The sequence below is a fragment of the Amblyomma americanum genome, chromosome 5 (assembly GCF_052857255.1).
Source record: "Amblyomma americanum isolate KBUSLIRL-KWMA chromosome 5, ASM5285725v1, whole genome shotgun sequence".
In the NCBI taxonomy this organism is placed as follows: Eukaryota; Metazoa; Arthropoda; class Arachnida; order Ixodida; family Ixodidae; genus Amblyomma; species Amblyomma americanum.
Window position 1 is genome coordinate 4,594,950 of NC_135501.1, and position 17,152 is coordinate 4,612,101.

Here is a 17,152-nt window from a genome sequence, read left to right on the forward strand (position 1 = left end):
ACCTCAGCAATTAGCAATTCATTAAACAACTCACGTGACATGTTCACGGTTACACGTGCAGCATGTAAACACAAACACTGGTCTATGCGCATGCTTTCTTGTATGAGGCTAAACGAGGCTTTACTGGTCACGTGGCAACGCCGGGCCATCATTGGTTGGGGTGCGGTGCTGCCGCGTCGCCACCGCGAAAATTTCCAACTTGCCCAAACCTCACCACTCCAGCCGCTGGAGCTTCCTCCGCCGCTTGAGAGAGGCTGTATGCGCCGAGGCGGCAGAATTCGCGAGCGGTTAGCTTGCATGTGAAACAGGCTTTATCTCGTGCATCCGGCACTCATCGTCGGCTCAAATGAGTGCACGCTATTTTCAAAGTACAATACGAGGATTTTGTCCGGCGCTAGCTACGATGCGTATAGAGCAGTTCGCGCAATTAGCTCTGGTGCACCCCGCGACACGACGTAACAACAGCGCTGTATGGCCAAACGCTGAAGTCGCGGTCTGGTGTCACCATGCATGTGCTCGCTGCTGGGCATACCAGAGGCTGCGCGGTAGTTGCTGACTCCTAACTGCGCAAACCGCTCTTTATATGCACCGTAGCTAGCGCTGGAAAAAATCCTGGTACTGTACTTTGAAAATAGCGTGCACACATTTGAACTGCCGACGACAAGCGCCGGACGCACAAGATAAGGGTGCTGGATGCAGTTATCCACTCGCTCGAGCAACACACTTACTTTTAACTACGCTTAGAGAAAACCATCGAAGCCTTCTTCCTCCGAGTCGCTAACAAATAACTCGAAGACCTTTGCAACAGAGATGAATGCTGTTGGATTAAAGGGCGGTCCGTCATGGTGCTTCCGCTTCATGTGGCGTAATAAGTTGGTGATAGCAGCTCCCCAATGACTTTCAAGAACAACTAGAGAACTTCAGTGCGTTTGTAAGGAAAGAAATTGTGAGCAATGAAATCGACGCTAGCCACATTGTGAACGTGGACGAAGTCCCACTTGCATGCGATATTCCCCTCGGGAGGAGCGTCGCCGAGAAAGGAGAGAAAACTTTACAGTGAGGATAGCTGGTCACGAAAAGTTCTTAATTTTTATTTCTTTACCAAGACTCTTTAGAAAGTCATTGAAAGTGTAATCTTTTTCTTTTGTATCTGCTTAGGAGGGGGTGTCATTTGTTAAGTAATAGTCCCACAAGTTACCCTGGGCTTGTTGATTCATCTTTTGCTTGAAGTACATTTACTAGGAATGTGCTGGTCAAATAATGGAAGGAGCGTGCAGAGAAGCCGGATGAAATAGGTAGCGAAGGAGGCGCATTGTTGTCCCGGAAACTGTGCCTGTTGTTGACAAAGCCGTGTGACATGGCCCAGCAAGCTACAGGCATAACAAATGGGGTGGTTGTTTTGGGTGCCCCATGGGTAATGTAGCAGCCATGCTTACTCACTATGGTGAACTGTGCTGAAAAAAATGTGACGACCCAGAGGTGTGAAGCTCGTTCACAGCCCGAACGCTTAGCTGGACCGTTGTTGCATGTTACAAAGTGACCTAGATTCAGCTGGGCCACGACCCCATCCTAAACATCCATTGCACTCTAAAATGTCACTGGCCTCTGCGAATTGAGTTATGAAGGATTCAAGCCTCATACATATGGACATACAGTCGCCCTTTTCATAGAAGTAAACTTCTTTGGATCCCGCATGTGCTATAGGCACCCTGCGCATCTAACTCCGGTGCTTAAGAGAGAGTGTTGTTGGGCGAGTCGGTCAGACATTTAGCACACAGACAAAAACGAGAAGATTAACAGAACAAGTGCAGGGTTTTGACTGATTTATCCACAAAATCTGCCTTATTTTTCGTGCAAGTTAAACGATGGGTCACTGACACAGTCATACCCACCTTTTCTTATGAAAAACACCTCGGCAAGTTCATGTGCGACATTATCTTTGCTTTTCAAAATTTTTGTTTTTTTCCAGCAAAAGCAGGCACAGCTTGCTGCATGCGCCGATGTGCAAGGGTAAATTTCGACCCCGTTTTAGACTTCATCGAAAGCTGGTCATTTAAACAATCATTTAAACATCGGCCCGTCTGACCGATGTATACCTTTCCACAGGTTAGGGGAAACCTCATACACAAACCCGGAATACAAGTGCGTATGAGCTGTGTGCATTGGCTCGCATTCTGGTCTGATTCCAAAAGCCAGCATTCCAAGCATAGCGAAAAAGTAGCTTGGCACAGCTGCCTTTTTTCTTTTTGTTGCGACTGCCTTATGCAGCTTAAAGGGACTATGCAATGAATTAAAAGTCGCTTGTAAATGTTTTCAATGCTTAGAAATGATAACAAGCATCCACACTAAGTATGAGCCTTCGGAAGTGAGCAGGCAATTTATTATCAATTTTTAAAAACAGTGTTTCTTAAAATTCGCGGGCCGATTGATGTTTTCGTAGTGACTGATTTTGGAACTAAAATCGTGAAAATGGACGTCACTAGTTCCGTGACGCTGGCAGGCCACCACATGCTGTCATTCGCTAGAGCCACGGCAGCCACGACGTCACGGGCACACTTCCGGTAGCCGTGAAAGTGGTCTGCTCGTGCCGCCGCGCCAGCCCCTTGGGCAAGTGCGAGCCAGGTCATTGCCTTCGCGCATATGGTTGCAATGTACCACTGAAGTTCACAAGGGTGTGGGTGCGGGCTAGTTGGTATAACATTGCTGAAAACGGAAACAGCGTGAACACAAGACGAAGAGAGGAACGTACGACACGGGCGCTGACGTACAACTGATGTTTATTCGAAAGGTGCACACACATAAATAGTCTCGCTGCAAGCTGTCAGCTGAGTCAATGTCAGGGGCTGTGTAAAGGGCCGGATAAAAGCGATAAAACCTTAAAAGCTATAAAAGTTCCAAAGTTTTAACAAGAAACGATGCCCGTGGGAAGGGTGACATGAGAGAAAGCAAACAAGATGCAGGTGAAGGATGGAAGATGGGCATGCGGTAAGGTAAAAAACGGGACCGTGGCTAGCACTTGGTGTAAAACAGTTAAAAACTTAAAAAGCGAGATAAAATCACTTGTCTAGATAGGCAGTCTCCTTAGACATCAGGTTGATGGATGCACTGCTGACACACGTGTCGCCCCGGTTTTGAATTGGGTAAGCTTCATGTATCTCACGTATGCGCTTTTCGTGATATCTTTTCAGGACCTTTGTCTTGTCCAGGGCTGGCACGCAAGAGCATTTCTTGCAGTGAATGGGCAAGTTGCTGCCTGTGCCAGTATTGAGTGAAGTCGAGTGTTCCATCAGACGCTCATTGATACACCTTCCTGTTTGCCCAATGTAAGACGCACCACACGATAGTGGTATCTCATACACAGCACAAGTTACACATGGCTTTAAAAATGTACCACTGCCGCCTCTTTCTGTCGGGAGTTCCGGAGCCACTCGCAGTGTCTTTTTCGCCCTCCCAGGAAGAACATGCCTTTATCCGGGTCCATTACTGCTAAAGGCCTGTCACACTAGCACATACAAAACGCCGCTGATGCCGACCCAACAAAGACACTGGAGATCGGCCAACCCGGTCAGCGGAACTTGTCTGTGGCAGACCGAGCTGTCGCACAAGCTGACTGCGACACCAGCGTGACCTACAACCAGATGTCTTTGCAGTGTGACATGGTTTGAGACCGGCGATGGAGACAAAACCAGTCTGCCGGCTGGGTCTTAGCGAGGTCGGCTGCCGAGCAAAAACATTCAACAAACACGAGCTCGATTTACGTTCATAAGAAGCTCTGGGACAGTTGAATGTGAAAAATGTATCATTTCTGAGGATTGTTGGCCAATACTGAGGTGCTGGTTTAAGTGATAACTACGGTATACAAGCAAATTCATCCTACAGCTGCTTGCTGCTGCTTGGAACGACTCTCATGGCGTCTGCTAGATCCGCTGCTGGAGGCGTCGCGGAAATCAAGCACAACTTTATTTTACTACGGGACGGGCTTGCAGTAAAGGCTAAGTGACTAGAGTAGTTTCTTTATTACGTTGCTGGGTAGTTCCGAAGCGCCCTCACCTACGGCATCGATTCGAAACCAGCTAGGCCAGGGCAGCCGGGAAGCAGCACAGTTCGTCGCCCGGTGCTCCCGCAGTCGACGTCGTTGCCGAAAGCTCGGCTCTTGCGCAGGCATGCTATTGTTGTTTGAATGTGGCAGGCAGCCTTTCTGATAGCATGGCTGTTTTGTCTTTTCTGGTGCAAACGTGAAGTTGACCAAGCCAGCTGGCGGGCCAACCAGCCTGGATTCCGTCGGCCGCAGTCATAAAAATTCAAATGGTTTTTGATGTAAATCATAAACGTTGGGATAGAGAAATGTGAAAATATACCGGTTTTGAGGATCGTTGATCAATACCGAGTTGCTGGTAGAAGTAACAACTATGATACGAGCAAATTTCTTGCCAGAGTCTCCTCGCAGCTGCCGCTGGCCCGCCTTTGCTGTCCGGCTCGCCTGACGCCTGCAGCTGTCCGCTAGCTCTGCAGCCGAAGGCGTCACGGAAGTTGACCATATCTTTAGTTTATTGTGAGATAATGCTTTCGACAGCAAAGTGATATTAAGAGTGTACCTTTTATTAGCACAGGCAACTTCCGAAGCGGCGTTCGATGCGAAAGAAGCTGACGACCAGGGCAGCTAGGCAGCAGCGCAATTTGTCCGCCGGCGCGACCGCGGGCAGCACCGTTGCTGAAAGCTTTCTACTTTGGCAGGCATGCTTTGCCACTGCTCGATTAGATATCAGGCGGTCTTTCTGATAATATGGCTATTATGTCTTTTCTGGTGCGCGGTCGGTGACTGCTTTGAGCCCGGTATGCTTTGAGCTTGGGTCAAGCGGCGCATCGATGCTTGCCACTCCGAGTGTCCATGCTTGCAGTGGGGCTGCAGTTTGCAAGCGGCGACCGGTGCAGTGCACCGGCCAAGTTTTCGCACATGTGTCGCCTGCTTTACTGTTGGCCTTGTGCAACAGGCCCTTAAAACTACAGCTAGGGTCCTTAGAAATACCCTACTACAACAGACGACAAGCAAAGAAATCTGACGTGCGCCACAATCCAGAAAGGCGAGAGAGACCGGAGAGACACTGCCGTCGCTGCTGCTGCTGGGACGCTGGGTGCAACAACCGGAAGTCACAAACCGAACGTCAGCGACTGACGTATCCATGGGCAGGGCCCAGTCCCAGAGCTGTTTTCTTTAGTTTTTTCTGGTACACCACGTGTACGAGTTGAGGAGGAGCGTAAATTTTAATCGTCTATATCTTCGTTGTTATTGATGCTAGCTCAAAAATTCTTGCGCTGAGTTGACGAGTAATGGAATGCCTATCTCTCGTCTGCGTTACGTAACCTCAATTAATTTATTGCATAGTCCCTTTAAGGGAAAAAGCGGGTCTTAAAATGATAAAAATAAATGCGAAAATTTTGAGTTTGCAAAAAGGCATATTCGAGATCAATACACTATAAAGTTTCTGCCTCAAAAGTTTTAAGGATAAAATTGACCTCTAACTATTAAAATATACATATATTGCGTACCAAGCCCGGAAATGGTAATATCTGAGCGAAATGCGGGGGGGCTTTGTGCGGTAGCTTCCCACTATGTCCCCGATGGCCGCCATCTTGGTTTTGTTTGACAGATGTGCTCTTTCCTCACTACCTGATATAAGTTACTACTATGAAATATTTTTGGAACATCCGCATTCCAGAGTTTTTTTATGCCTCTACAACGACCTCTGATGACCACTCGAGCCCACAGCCACTCACTCGCACTTGACCACTCGCAATCACGTCCCTGGCGCAGCCTTGGTCGCACCGAAGTGGTGGTGTGCCGAGCAGGGCTCTTTTCGACTTTTTAGCCAATTTTCGCAGTTTCGATGCTCTGAAAAAGTAACCTATCATGCATCTTCTATATCCCGAATGAATGTTACGCACGTGTGCTCTTGCGCTTGCTGCTGAAACGATGAGTGCCTGTTTAGCTTCAGCCAAGATGCTTAGACACGTTTTTCAATGGTCGGTGTCTTAGTAACAATTATGGTTTTGCTTGACAGTGGTCTTGGGCAATGTCTAAGTACCAATGTTGCGTTTGCCTTGACAGTGAGGTGTCCGTGAATCTGCATGAACTGAACAGGCAAGTGGCGACTACGAATACGTTTTGTGGCATGGAAAGTGAGTATTTTTTAAAAGATCCAGTGAGGTCGTCACCAAAACGGAAATGGCCGGGATGGGTGCCAAGTACAGATTTGCCCTGTGGGAAAAGGATCCAAAGGGACGCAGCCATTATCACTCCCTTTACAACAGCCTCTTGAGCTTACTTTAGGACGTAGTTAAGAGCAGGACAGGGTTGGGTTGGCGCAGAGCAGGTATGCGTGACAGATCTGTGGACGCACCTGCCGTGCAGTATGTTGTCTCAAGAGAAAAAAACCAGCGAAAAAATACGCAGGACTAGAAGACGACACACACAGACTGTCGCCGGACTCTCAACTGATTTAGTATTGGTTCCACCAGGTATTTAAAACCACTACTTGCGCAGGCGCACATACATGCCAAATTCATCAAAGTCCGGACGTCATTACAAACCAGATAAAAAATGCCACTGTTTGTCAGTGAGAATAGCAGACGGGTCGCTGATGCAAACACGTTCATTCTTTTTGATTAGAAACACTTCTAACAATTCTTGCTCGTGCCTAGACTTCCCGCAGCCAATAATGGTAGTGCTGATAAGCAAAGCTGAGCAGTTTTGGCACTCCTTCACATGTATGGCCAGGTTGCTCCCTGTACCAAAACGCAACGTTCTGCCGTGTTCCCTGAGTCGCTCGTTCAAGCACTGCCCCGTCTGCCCCATGTAAATTTTTCCACAAGAAGCAGGGCTAGAATATACTACCCCCACAGCACAGTTCGTAAACTTTGTTTGGTGCTTTGTTTTGCAGGCAGGTTCTCGCTTGGAGCCAGAGATGTGGACGCAAAGACTGGAAAGCTTTCGGGGGGTCGAACACCAAATTCACTGCAAATTTTTGGGAAACTTTTTTCAGCCCATGCGAAATCCCATGGTAGTAGGGAATCACCTCAAAGTTCCGTGCCCTCTCTGTTGGGTGCTCGATATTGGCAGCAGGCTTCTTTATTTTCTTCCCCAAGGTTTCAGCGACCGCCAACAGCAACAAGGAAGGAAAACCAGAGGCCTCTAGTCGGACCACCTGCTCGACAAGACCCTGCTGCATAGCATGCGGGCAACTTTTTCTCAGTGCATTTCAGAAACACAGGTTGGCAATGCCACGTTTTACCAGCTTCGAGCGAGCGGAAGCATAAGGCACTAGCGCCTTTTTAGACCGAGGAGCATACTTCCAGCAAACATGTCCATCAGCTAAAAACTTGAGTTCTAAATCTAGAAACCTAATGGTGTTGTCAGAGGGTAAATCTTTGGCTGGTCAGTTGATGATAAGTTTAAAATGATTAAGAAGTCTTTCCACAGCGACGAATCAAACCTGGCCAAAAACATGTTACACAGCACACTCGATCCTATGCAGGTGCCTTGCCTCTGTACAACATAGTTGTTACCATGCTGTATGGTAGTGGACCTTACTCAGCAGTTCCAGGAAGGAGTCGAGTCCTTCAACTCCTTCCTGGATTTGCTGAGTGGCAGCACTGGGGATCGAACCCAGCACCTCCCGAATGCGAGGCGGATGCTCTACCACAAGGCAACGCTTCGGTGTAAAAACCGTTTTTACACAATGAATAGTTACTGTTAATGTAGCTACCTGTAGGACAATGGACATATGCTGCGCAAGAGCACAGACCTTTGTACGTGATTGCAATGCTGCAGCATGATTTAAAACACACAGGAGGGGAGGTGCACAGGGCATTCACTGAGTTTCAACTCGCATTTCTTAGAAAAGTCTCCAAAACTGACGAGTGTGTAAGCCTGGCCTGAGTTCACTTGGTAAAGAATCGGGATTTATCAGTTCGTCAGGGTGGTTTTGGTGGCATGCCTGACTGTTGGTGCACATGTGCATTGCTGGGAGCGATAGGAAGTAGGCAGTGTTGTTTTCTTTAAATCCACTAATGTTTCTCTGAAAGCGTGCGCTTTTTCTGTCTTGATGCAGTTTTTGTGTTATGAATCGTGCTGATCGCACTTCTGCCCCGTTGCAGTTATGACGCGTGGCTGTGGAGCCAGAGGACTCGGGTTCAGTCCTGGCCACGACGGCCACATTTTGATGGAGACAGAATGGAGAAAGGGTTGTGTGCTGTGCAATATCAGCACATGTTAAAGAACCCCAGGTTTCTAAATTAATTTGGAGCCCTCTGTTATGGTGTCCTTCATGACCACGTACCGCTTCAGGACATTAAACCCAGAGTGCACAATTTACATTTACCAGGTGCCCTTTCCTGTCTGTTTTGCAGTCAGTCATGACAGAGGTGGCCAGGCATCTGCCCTCGGCCAGTCTGCGCTGGATCCAGCAGCAGTTTGTGCAACTGCGAGCGCAGGTGTGCGAGGCACGGGAACGGCTCCAGCCACGCCCGCGCTTTGTGTTCCGGGCAGCACGGGGGGCCCCAACCACAAAGGCAGTGGCATCACAACCACCTGAGGCTGCAGGGGGGTGAGTGGCAGTGGACCGAGTTTCTAGCAACTCGAAATGGGCGGTGGCAGCCCTGAACTCCCTTGCCCTGTGCCAGATGCGGTCACCTGATCCCCGTGGACTTCTTAATCTCATCTGCCAAACTGACTTTCTGCACTCCCTGCTATGCTTGCCTTCTCTTGGAATCCATTGCGTTCTCCTTAATGACCATCAGTTATCCTGCCCTCGCATTGCACTTGTACGCCCTGCCCAGGCCCATTTCTTCTGTAGGATGCCATTAACCCGCATTTGTTCCCTGATCCACTCTGCCCTCCTCCTGTCTCCTAACGTTACAGCTATAATTTTCCTTTCTATAGCTCGCTGTGTAATTCAAGTTGAACCCTTTTCGTTAGCCTCCATATTTCTGCCCCGTAGGTGAGTACCGGTAAGATGCAGCTGTTGTACATACTTTTCTCTTGAGAGATATCAGTAAACTGCTCCTCATCACCTGGAAATGCCTGCCAAATGCACTGTGAACAAGTGAATTGTGTTCACTCACTGCAGTCGTAGACATTCCTCTGGGGGCCATTCCTGATTTATCATTGCGAAATGTTTGCGTCGTTTGACTGAATCACAAATACAGTCAATCCCAGATATATCAAACTCTAAGGGGGTCATGAAAAAGTTCAATATATCGATAATTCAAAGTATAAATACGCCTATAAAATTTGGACAATCTGTTGGGATCGTGACAAGTGGGAACTTATCGATTTGCTCCTCCAAAGTCCACAAAAAACGAAAGCGCAGCTCCACGACCACCGCACTTTATTTCGCAAGACGGGAGCTTAGCTTGTCTCTTCTGCACCACGAAGTTCATTAAGCTGTCCTCAGGCTTGTTGATGGTATCCAAATGAGAAAGTTCAGTGCCTTCCATTGCGCCACAACAGTGACGAATAGTGCTGAATGCGGATGCAAGTTCAGCTGCAGTGCAGTGCATGGCGGCTGGGTCTCTTCGCCACTGCTTGGGTCCGCTTCCTTGGTATCTATGATGTCAGCAACAATCTCTGCATCAGCACGATCCACAATAGCTTGCACGTCGTCGTCAGCACTGACAAAACCTTGTGGGACGGCGCCTCCCATTTCCATTCACACCCCACAAAGGTCTCATCACGTGACTCTTACTTGTGCAGCTCCGCACGAAAGTGTCCAAGGCCAGCGCCGCGCTCGAGATGCGATTTCGGGAAGATCGTGGCTCCATTAGGAGAAGCCCATTTGCAGGAGTGCGCAGCGATGGGAGAAGCCCACTTCCAGGGTGGGGCATATTGGGAGAAGCACACTTGCGGGGATGCCCCATATATCAAATATGGGGCACACGGAAGTTCGATAAACGCAAACAAATTTGCAATATTTTTGCATAGTATTCCCAAGGGAATTGTACAACTGTTCGGTATAGGCAATAATGCGATATATCCGGATTCGATATATCTGGGATCGACTGTAGCGGGGCACTAGCTAATAAACAGTTTGCACAAAGAGTTTGTCACACCAAGGTCATCCATGACACCTTTGCTATATGGAGTTCACAAATACATGTTACATTGGGGACTGCATTGGGGAATTGAGAAACCTTGTTATAGCATCGAGGAATTCATTGCATGGAGATTTGTGCCTGTAACATCCATGTTTAACTGTGTAGAGGTTGGTGTGCTTACCCTATTTACTCATGTAATGAACCCACTTTTTTTCAGAAAAGTTGACATCAGTTTGGGATGAGAGCTCATTACGTGGGGGAAAAAATGTTGACAGATTTTCCATCAGCCAACAAAAAAAAGCTTGCGGTCGACTAGTTGCATCACTCGTGTTCGTGTCGCGGTGTTAGCATTGTTCGCTTAAAGGGACACTGAAGAGAAATTGAAGTTGGCTTGTATCGTTAGAATACCAGCTCCTGATCACAAAAATGCCACTCTTACTGAAAACAAAGCTCTTGTAAGGTAGAAAATAGAATGAACCAAAATACAGGTATTGCCGCCACAAGCCAATCTCGCAAGTACAAGCTTGATGACGTCATAGGACAAGAGACCCCACCTTGGAGGAATTTTCCTTACTCCATAGACACCACGAATCTCTTAGGCTGACAAAGGGAGGCTGCGCGGTTCAATATTGAAGTAAGTTTTGTTTTGAAACCAATAGTGCACTTTCATCACACAAGGAAGACAGACAAAGGACGACCTGAATGTTGGAAGCAAAGAAAACCACTGCTTGGTGGCACCACAGGCAGTCAGGAGAGTTTCGGTTTGTTATGGCGTTTCGCGTCTATGAGCTTTGCATGCCCCGTGGTTTTGTTTTTGACACGCCTCAATTTACAAGCGCAGAACAACAGAGGAACTCCAAGTGCCACTTCAAGTGCTAGTTAACCTTTGAAGGAGCCTGTTAAGGCTGGTCGGATGATCGCCACGGTCGATGAAAAACTATGATGGCACGATGGTCGGTGATCGTACAAGGCAGTTAGCACTATAAAGAGCACTTGTGTCTTCGTACGCTCGCCCGGCGAAACGTTCCCGGCTGTGCCAGTCAACTTCGAACTACTTAATGGAAATCGTTTATTAGGGACGGGAGACAAGATACAAGGCAGTTAACAAAAAGAGATTTGGAACCTGCAGAGACTGTACGTGACTCCGCTGTCCTCCAATTCGTTTGTTTGCAGCTCCATTCTGTAGCTTCGGCAGTTGGGCGGAGCTGTTATCTTCGAGCTCTCGGCTAACTTAATCCATTTGCAGTACACATCTGAAGGTACATGCAAGTGGGCGAGAGAGCCCGATCCAGTGGACCCCGTACCTCCAGAAAAGCACGGAACCCGTTGAAGCGTCGTGCGTCGGTTTTACTTTCAAGCTGCCAACTTTAAATGCGAGCGCCCTTGAGCACCCATCTGTTTTTGTGGCAAAAAAAAAAAAAATAATAACCTGGCCTTTGCAATCGTGAGAAACCTCCTCGACGCTGCCTGCTGCACCGTGCAACAGAGCTGTTCAAGGAATCACAGTCCATTGGCCCCAAAGCCTCGGCCAGCCTCCTATGGGCGCGATGCGCCAACCTTGTCCTCGCCCCTCGCGACTCCGCGCACTGGGGTTAAGATATTTAATTAGCAACGGCTGCTCACTGAGGAAGGGGGAAACGACCCGCCGGCGCCTAACCTAACAGTGCTCCCTCAAAAGCATCGCACGCTCTGTGGGGCTTTTGCGAGAACTTCGTTGTCGGGCTCAGGAACGGGATCAATCATAACGCTGGCAAGACGCCGGTGCAAACGTAAACGAAGCTACGGTAGCAACCCGTGACTAACTCCTGATTAAGTTGTGCACTTGACTGATGTGCGGCCTTTGTGCCTTCTCTATGCGCATGCTCGATATTGTGATCTTATATATCCCCTGTACTACAGCATGAATAAACAGTTGGTAGTTAGTGCTCATGAACGTGTTTTTGTGTCTCCTACTCCGTTTCTCATCCGTTTTTTCCGCTTCCTTCTTCACAACATGCATCACCAACTAGCCCAGCAGCTTGCTCTCCTGAACCAGTGGTAGTAGCACTGAAGTTTTTTAACAAAATATTGGTATTAGGAAAAATACTATATGAAAGCAAGTTACTGTACTATGCCTCAAACCTGTAAAGCCACCAACGTCCCCTAGTAGTTAAAGGGACACTGAGGACAACGCTATCAAATTTTTTTTTGTAAAATATCGCATTTTTGTTGCCGCTTGTCCGGCAGAAAAATGTGTATTTATTGCTAAGAGATTTTGGTTCGAAGTTGAAACACTTTTTCCCGCCACTACGATTCAAACCCTGGGCTCTCTGATAGGAAAAGAGGGGCGTAAAGCAGTAAAAACGAGGACTCCATGATTGCTGGCAACGAGCACTGTGCTCCTGCCTAGCAGCAGCTGGAATGAAAACAACTACTGGCCGGGCATTGAATGCTGCTATCAGGTGTCATCACTTCGTTTACATTTGGACCAATGTTACGATTAGGGGTGTGCAAATATTGAAATTTTCAAATATGAGTCGTTTACGAATATAAAGAAAAAATGGCTTTGAATATAGAATATCTGTTCAGTACAAAAAAAATTTCAGAAAATGATAAACAAGCAAATGTTGTTGCAACTAAAATGCAACTAAAATGAAAACTAGACTGCCTCTGTACCATATAAAAAAACATGATATGCACAGATATGTATACTACCTGATTAGACAGCATAACAAACTATAATATAATAGACTATAACTATAGACTATAAACTATAATATAATAGACAGCATCCAAACTATAATGAGGTCATGCAAAACAAAATCCATTAAATGACAAGACTGGCAACAAAAAACAACATGGTGACTAGTAAAACCTCATTCATTTGGAGTTCAAGGGAACCGAAGAAATGCCCGGTTCATCCAAAGGCCTCGGTTTATAAAATTAACCATGCCGCCCGCCCCAAAAAAAAAACAACTTGCCGAAAATGCGAAGGTGCAGTAAGGCCTGATGAGGTGGCCTCATCGCGCTAACACCTTTAAGGCCATGACGAGACGCCCGTTTTAGTGTGCTGGAGGAAAACACAAATGCAAGCAAGGGGCCAGGAAACACACACTGGCGTCGGACCGGCGAGACTCTTTCCAAAAAGGAAAAGGAAATAACCTGCGACGAGCGCCACGCGGAGCTGGGATGGGACTACCGGCGAATGCACGGGCAGACAGTTTCAGTTGCGGTGGGGCAGCGGCGAAACTCAAACTACAGGAATGCGGCCAGGCTATTTTTTTGACCTAGCGACAGGTTCCTTCCGATCGTTGTCACGCCTGCCGTTACGCCCACTAAAGAAGTGCGCGAGTTACAATGCACTATGCAGTAGGCGAGATTTTTACAGGATCGCTTGCCCTATTGTGACAACTCGACTCATCCTTTCAGGAGGTTCCCGCGACATTCCGCAAGTAGGCTTTCCCGCATAGCGTAGTTTACAAAACAGGATGGCGGAGGTCATGCTCGGAGAGTTATGAAGGCCACAGGATGCATTCTTCGGATGTAGGTAGGTATTAAATATGTAAGGTATTACAGAAGGATTTTTTTAAAAAACGCGATTTCACGTTGCGGTTGTTCGATGCGGGCCGTCAGCCATCTTGTTCGCAGCACGTGTGATATGTGGGAAAGCCCATTTGCTGAAATTCTCACGAGGTCAAGCCTAGCAGTGTCGGAATGCGATCGGTCTGCGTGATAAACGACAGAGAAGGAAGGGAATAGGACCTCTGTATTGTTTCCCTAGAATTTTTAACTCGATTATCGGCTAATTTGCCCAGATATTGTGGTTTTGCCAAGGTCGAATTTATGGAAGTCTGCGCAGTATACAATCGCTGGCGAGTATTCGGAAATTCTCGAATATGAATGAAATATATTCGATTCATATTCTAAATTTCGAATTTCGCACGCACCTAGTTACGATGGATCCCGTACCCAATTCCAACAACGAAGTTCTCGCAAAGAACTGCGGCCGACATTCAGCGACTTCAACCCCGCACAGCATACGATGCTCTGAGAGCTGAGGCAGCGGGTCTGGCAAGAAAGTCCTAGCACCAGTGTCGCCAAGCCACTGTCACGACTGATGTGTAGCAACTGGTACGTGCGGGCATATTTAAATTCTGTAATAGTTCTCGTAGGGCCCAGCATCTTGGTACGTCGACGATGTGAGTGCGCCGAGTGGTGGGTTTGCTAACGTGGAGGCAAGTTGAACATTGGCTATACACAGCTCTATTTCTTGGTAGCAGTTGCGTGCTTTGTCAGAGGAGCACTTAGAGAGGCACTTGGAGGTCCTCTGCTGCTCCACCCTTGTAAATCGAGGCGCATCACAAAACCATACAAGCACGCAGAACGCATAGCCACGAAGCACCCCAAAACATACCAAAACTCAACTGGCCGCCTTTTGCGCCGCCATTTGCAGGTTTTGTTTGACTTGCAACATTCAGGTTGTCTTTTTTTCATCTCCCTCGTGGTTTCAAAACAAAACATGTACTTGAGTATCGGTCAAACACATAACCTTTATGCACTGTCAGCATCTGAGATCTGTGGTACCTTTTTTTCTTATTTCATCATCACGCCTGTACTTGCGAGATGGGCCTGTGGCGGCGATACTACCTGTATTTTAGTTCTTGCTCTTTTCCACCTACAAGAGCTTTGTTTCCAGTAAGAGTGTTTAGGAGCTGGTATCTTATCGATGCAAGCCAACTTGAATTTCTCCTCAGTGTCCTTTAATAGACCTATAACTCTTTGCAGCTGTCTTGCAGAATCTTTTGAAAGTGTGCTGAATATGAGATTAACCTTTGTCCTCAAATGCCGTGAATTCCTTGACATTCATCAATGTGGGTTTATTAAAGCATGCTGTTTGCCTTGAGAATACCATCCAAGAAGCAACGCTGTTTGGTGGTTTTGATATGGAAAAGGACATTGCCTGGAGGTTTACACAGAGTGAACAAGGGAGGGGAGGTCCTCCATGCCAACATTTTGACAACAGGACTTCTGGGTAGTTTGAAATTCTCCATGACCTGGCAGGATGCTGAATAGCCTGAGTGACTTCCTGTCAAGCCATTCATTTCATGTGTAGTCAAACGTAATTACCATATAAATGTGTGTAAGGGCCGTACCCTGTTCTCCCAAAGGAAATATTAAAAAAGAAAAGATACGTGTAAGGGTCAAAACTTTCTATGACCGACGTGGAAACAGCCTTCGAAATGTGCGTGCACAGGAGTTTCCAGGTGCCGCCCACGGATAGCACCCATGGATAAGCGGGTCATCATCATCGTCAAATTTTTCCTTTGCCACGCTCCCACTATCCATATCGGCATCAGTATCACCAGCTCCAGCTTTTCAAGGCTGTTACAGTGTTCGAGAAGGCGTTGTAGTGGCAAGAACTAAGTGGGTATCAGTGGGAGGCGCTGAAGCAAAAAATGTTGTCGACCGCGTGCGGCATTGCAGTCAAATACTGGAAGAGAAAAGCTAGCCAAACATGACCGTGTTTGCTGGGCTTTTCAGCCGAGATCGAAGAAAGCTTTACTGCCCTTCGACTCATCCCATTCAAAGCTAGTAAAATGGGCCTGGCATCTTCATATTTTAGGTCAGTGCTTTTGAAATCATACCATCACAAAGTGCAGCTCAGTTTTCATCTTCAAGTTGAGCGACTTGTAAAGCCGGGCGTTCAGAGCTCACTGTTAAGATCTGTGGCCGAATCCGTGCTCAAAAAGCGTCGCAAGACTGCACAGAAAGGCACCTTTTCCCATGAGCCAGCTAGCCGAAATAAGTATGTAGTCTTACCATATCTTCATAAGATTTCGCACAATCTTAAGAAGATCTCGGGCTGATGTGGTGTTGACGTGCTCACGTCTGTGCCCTGCAAGCTTTCAAAACTCAATTTGGTGGGAAAGCAGACATCAATGCCTGTAGTTTTCGGCATGAGGCATTCGAAGAATTATGTCTCATGCGCGCGCAACTGGGGTGGTTTATAAGATTCCGCTCAGCTGTGGTAGATTTTATATCGGCCAAACTGGCAGATGTTTAAACACTCGTTTGCAAAAGCATGCACGTTTTTTGAGTTGGCCCGGAGGTCCTGCCCTGTGCGTTCACTGTCGCAGTTGTAAAGACTGCTACCCTAAGCTGAACTGCACAGAGATCATAGGAAGAAGAAAGGGGCAATCGGAAAGGGAAATAGTCGAGGCTGTTGCCATCTTGAGATCGGAGCCAGATTAGTGTGTCAGCACACCTTGTGTGTCCATTTTCCAGAAAGAATTGGTGTTTCTGTCAGTGTTTCGCTAGGTTGCTTTTGTTTGGTTTTGCGCAGGTTAGTTGTGTCATCCTTGCTCCTTCCCTTCCACGTACTGATTGTTTTCGTGATGGTTGCCATTGAACTGTTTTCTCATGTTTCATCTTCTAAGTTCTGGGAAACGCAACTTAAAAAGCAGGCGACGTACTCAGAGCTGATGCTCCACCCACCTTTTCCACCAGCCATTACATGCTCAACTAATGGAAGGGTAGCTAAAATCTCCTGGTAGCTTTAAGGAATACTTTGAACGTATTGTTTTAATGTTTTAATAATGCAAATCATTATTAAAACTAAAATCGGAACACGGCTGAATTAAAGGGACACTGAGGAGAAATTGAAGTTGGCTTGTATCGTTGGAATACCAGCTCCTGATCACAAAAACGCCGCTCTTACTGAAAACAAAGCTCTTGTAAGGTAGAAAATAGCAAGAACCAAAATACAGGTATCGCCGTCATAGGACAAGAGACGCCACCTTGGAGGAATTTTCTACTCGGTGGAAGCCACGAATCTGTGAGGCTGACAAAGGAAGGTTGTGCGGTTCAGTATTGAAGTAAGTTTTGTTTTGAAACCAATAGTGCACTTTTATCACACAAGGAAGACAGACAAAAGACAACCTGAATGTTGGAAGCAAAGACACCCGATGGTGGGGCCACAGGCAGCTGGGAGAGTTTCGGTTTGTTATGGCGCTTCGCGTCTATGAGCTTTGCGTGCCCCGTGGTTTTGTTTTTGACCCGCCTCGATTTTGTTTTTGACATG

At 47.2% G+C, this 17,152-nt stretch overlaps 1 protein-coding gene across 5 annotated transcripts in view; it reads left to right on the top strand.

Moving 5' to 3' along the window:
• Window positions 1-17,152, top strand: part of Tbcc (Tubulin-binding cofactor C) — a 110,416-nt gene that overhangs the window by 92,141 nt on the left and 1,123 nt on the right. For 4 of the 5 annotated variants that reach the window (XM_077664497.1, XM_077664502.1, XM_077664499.1 and 1 more), the window contains one exon: window positions 8,407-8,603. In XM_077664497.1, the coding sequence (XP_077520623.1) occupies window positions 8,407-8,603 (197 nt within the window). Of the gene's footprint in view, window positions 1-479; window positions 7,269-8,406; window positions 8,604-17,152 lie in introns of those variants that run through there. The other variant, XM_077664501.1, reaches the window with a different exon arrangement.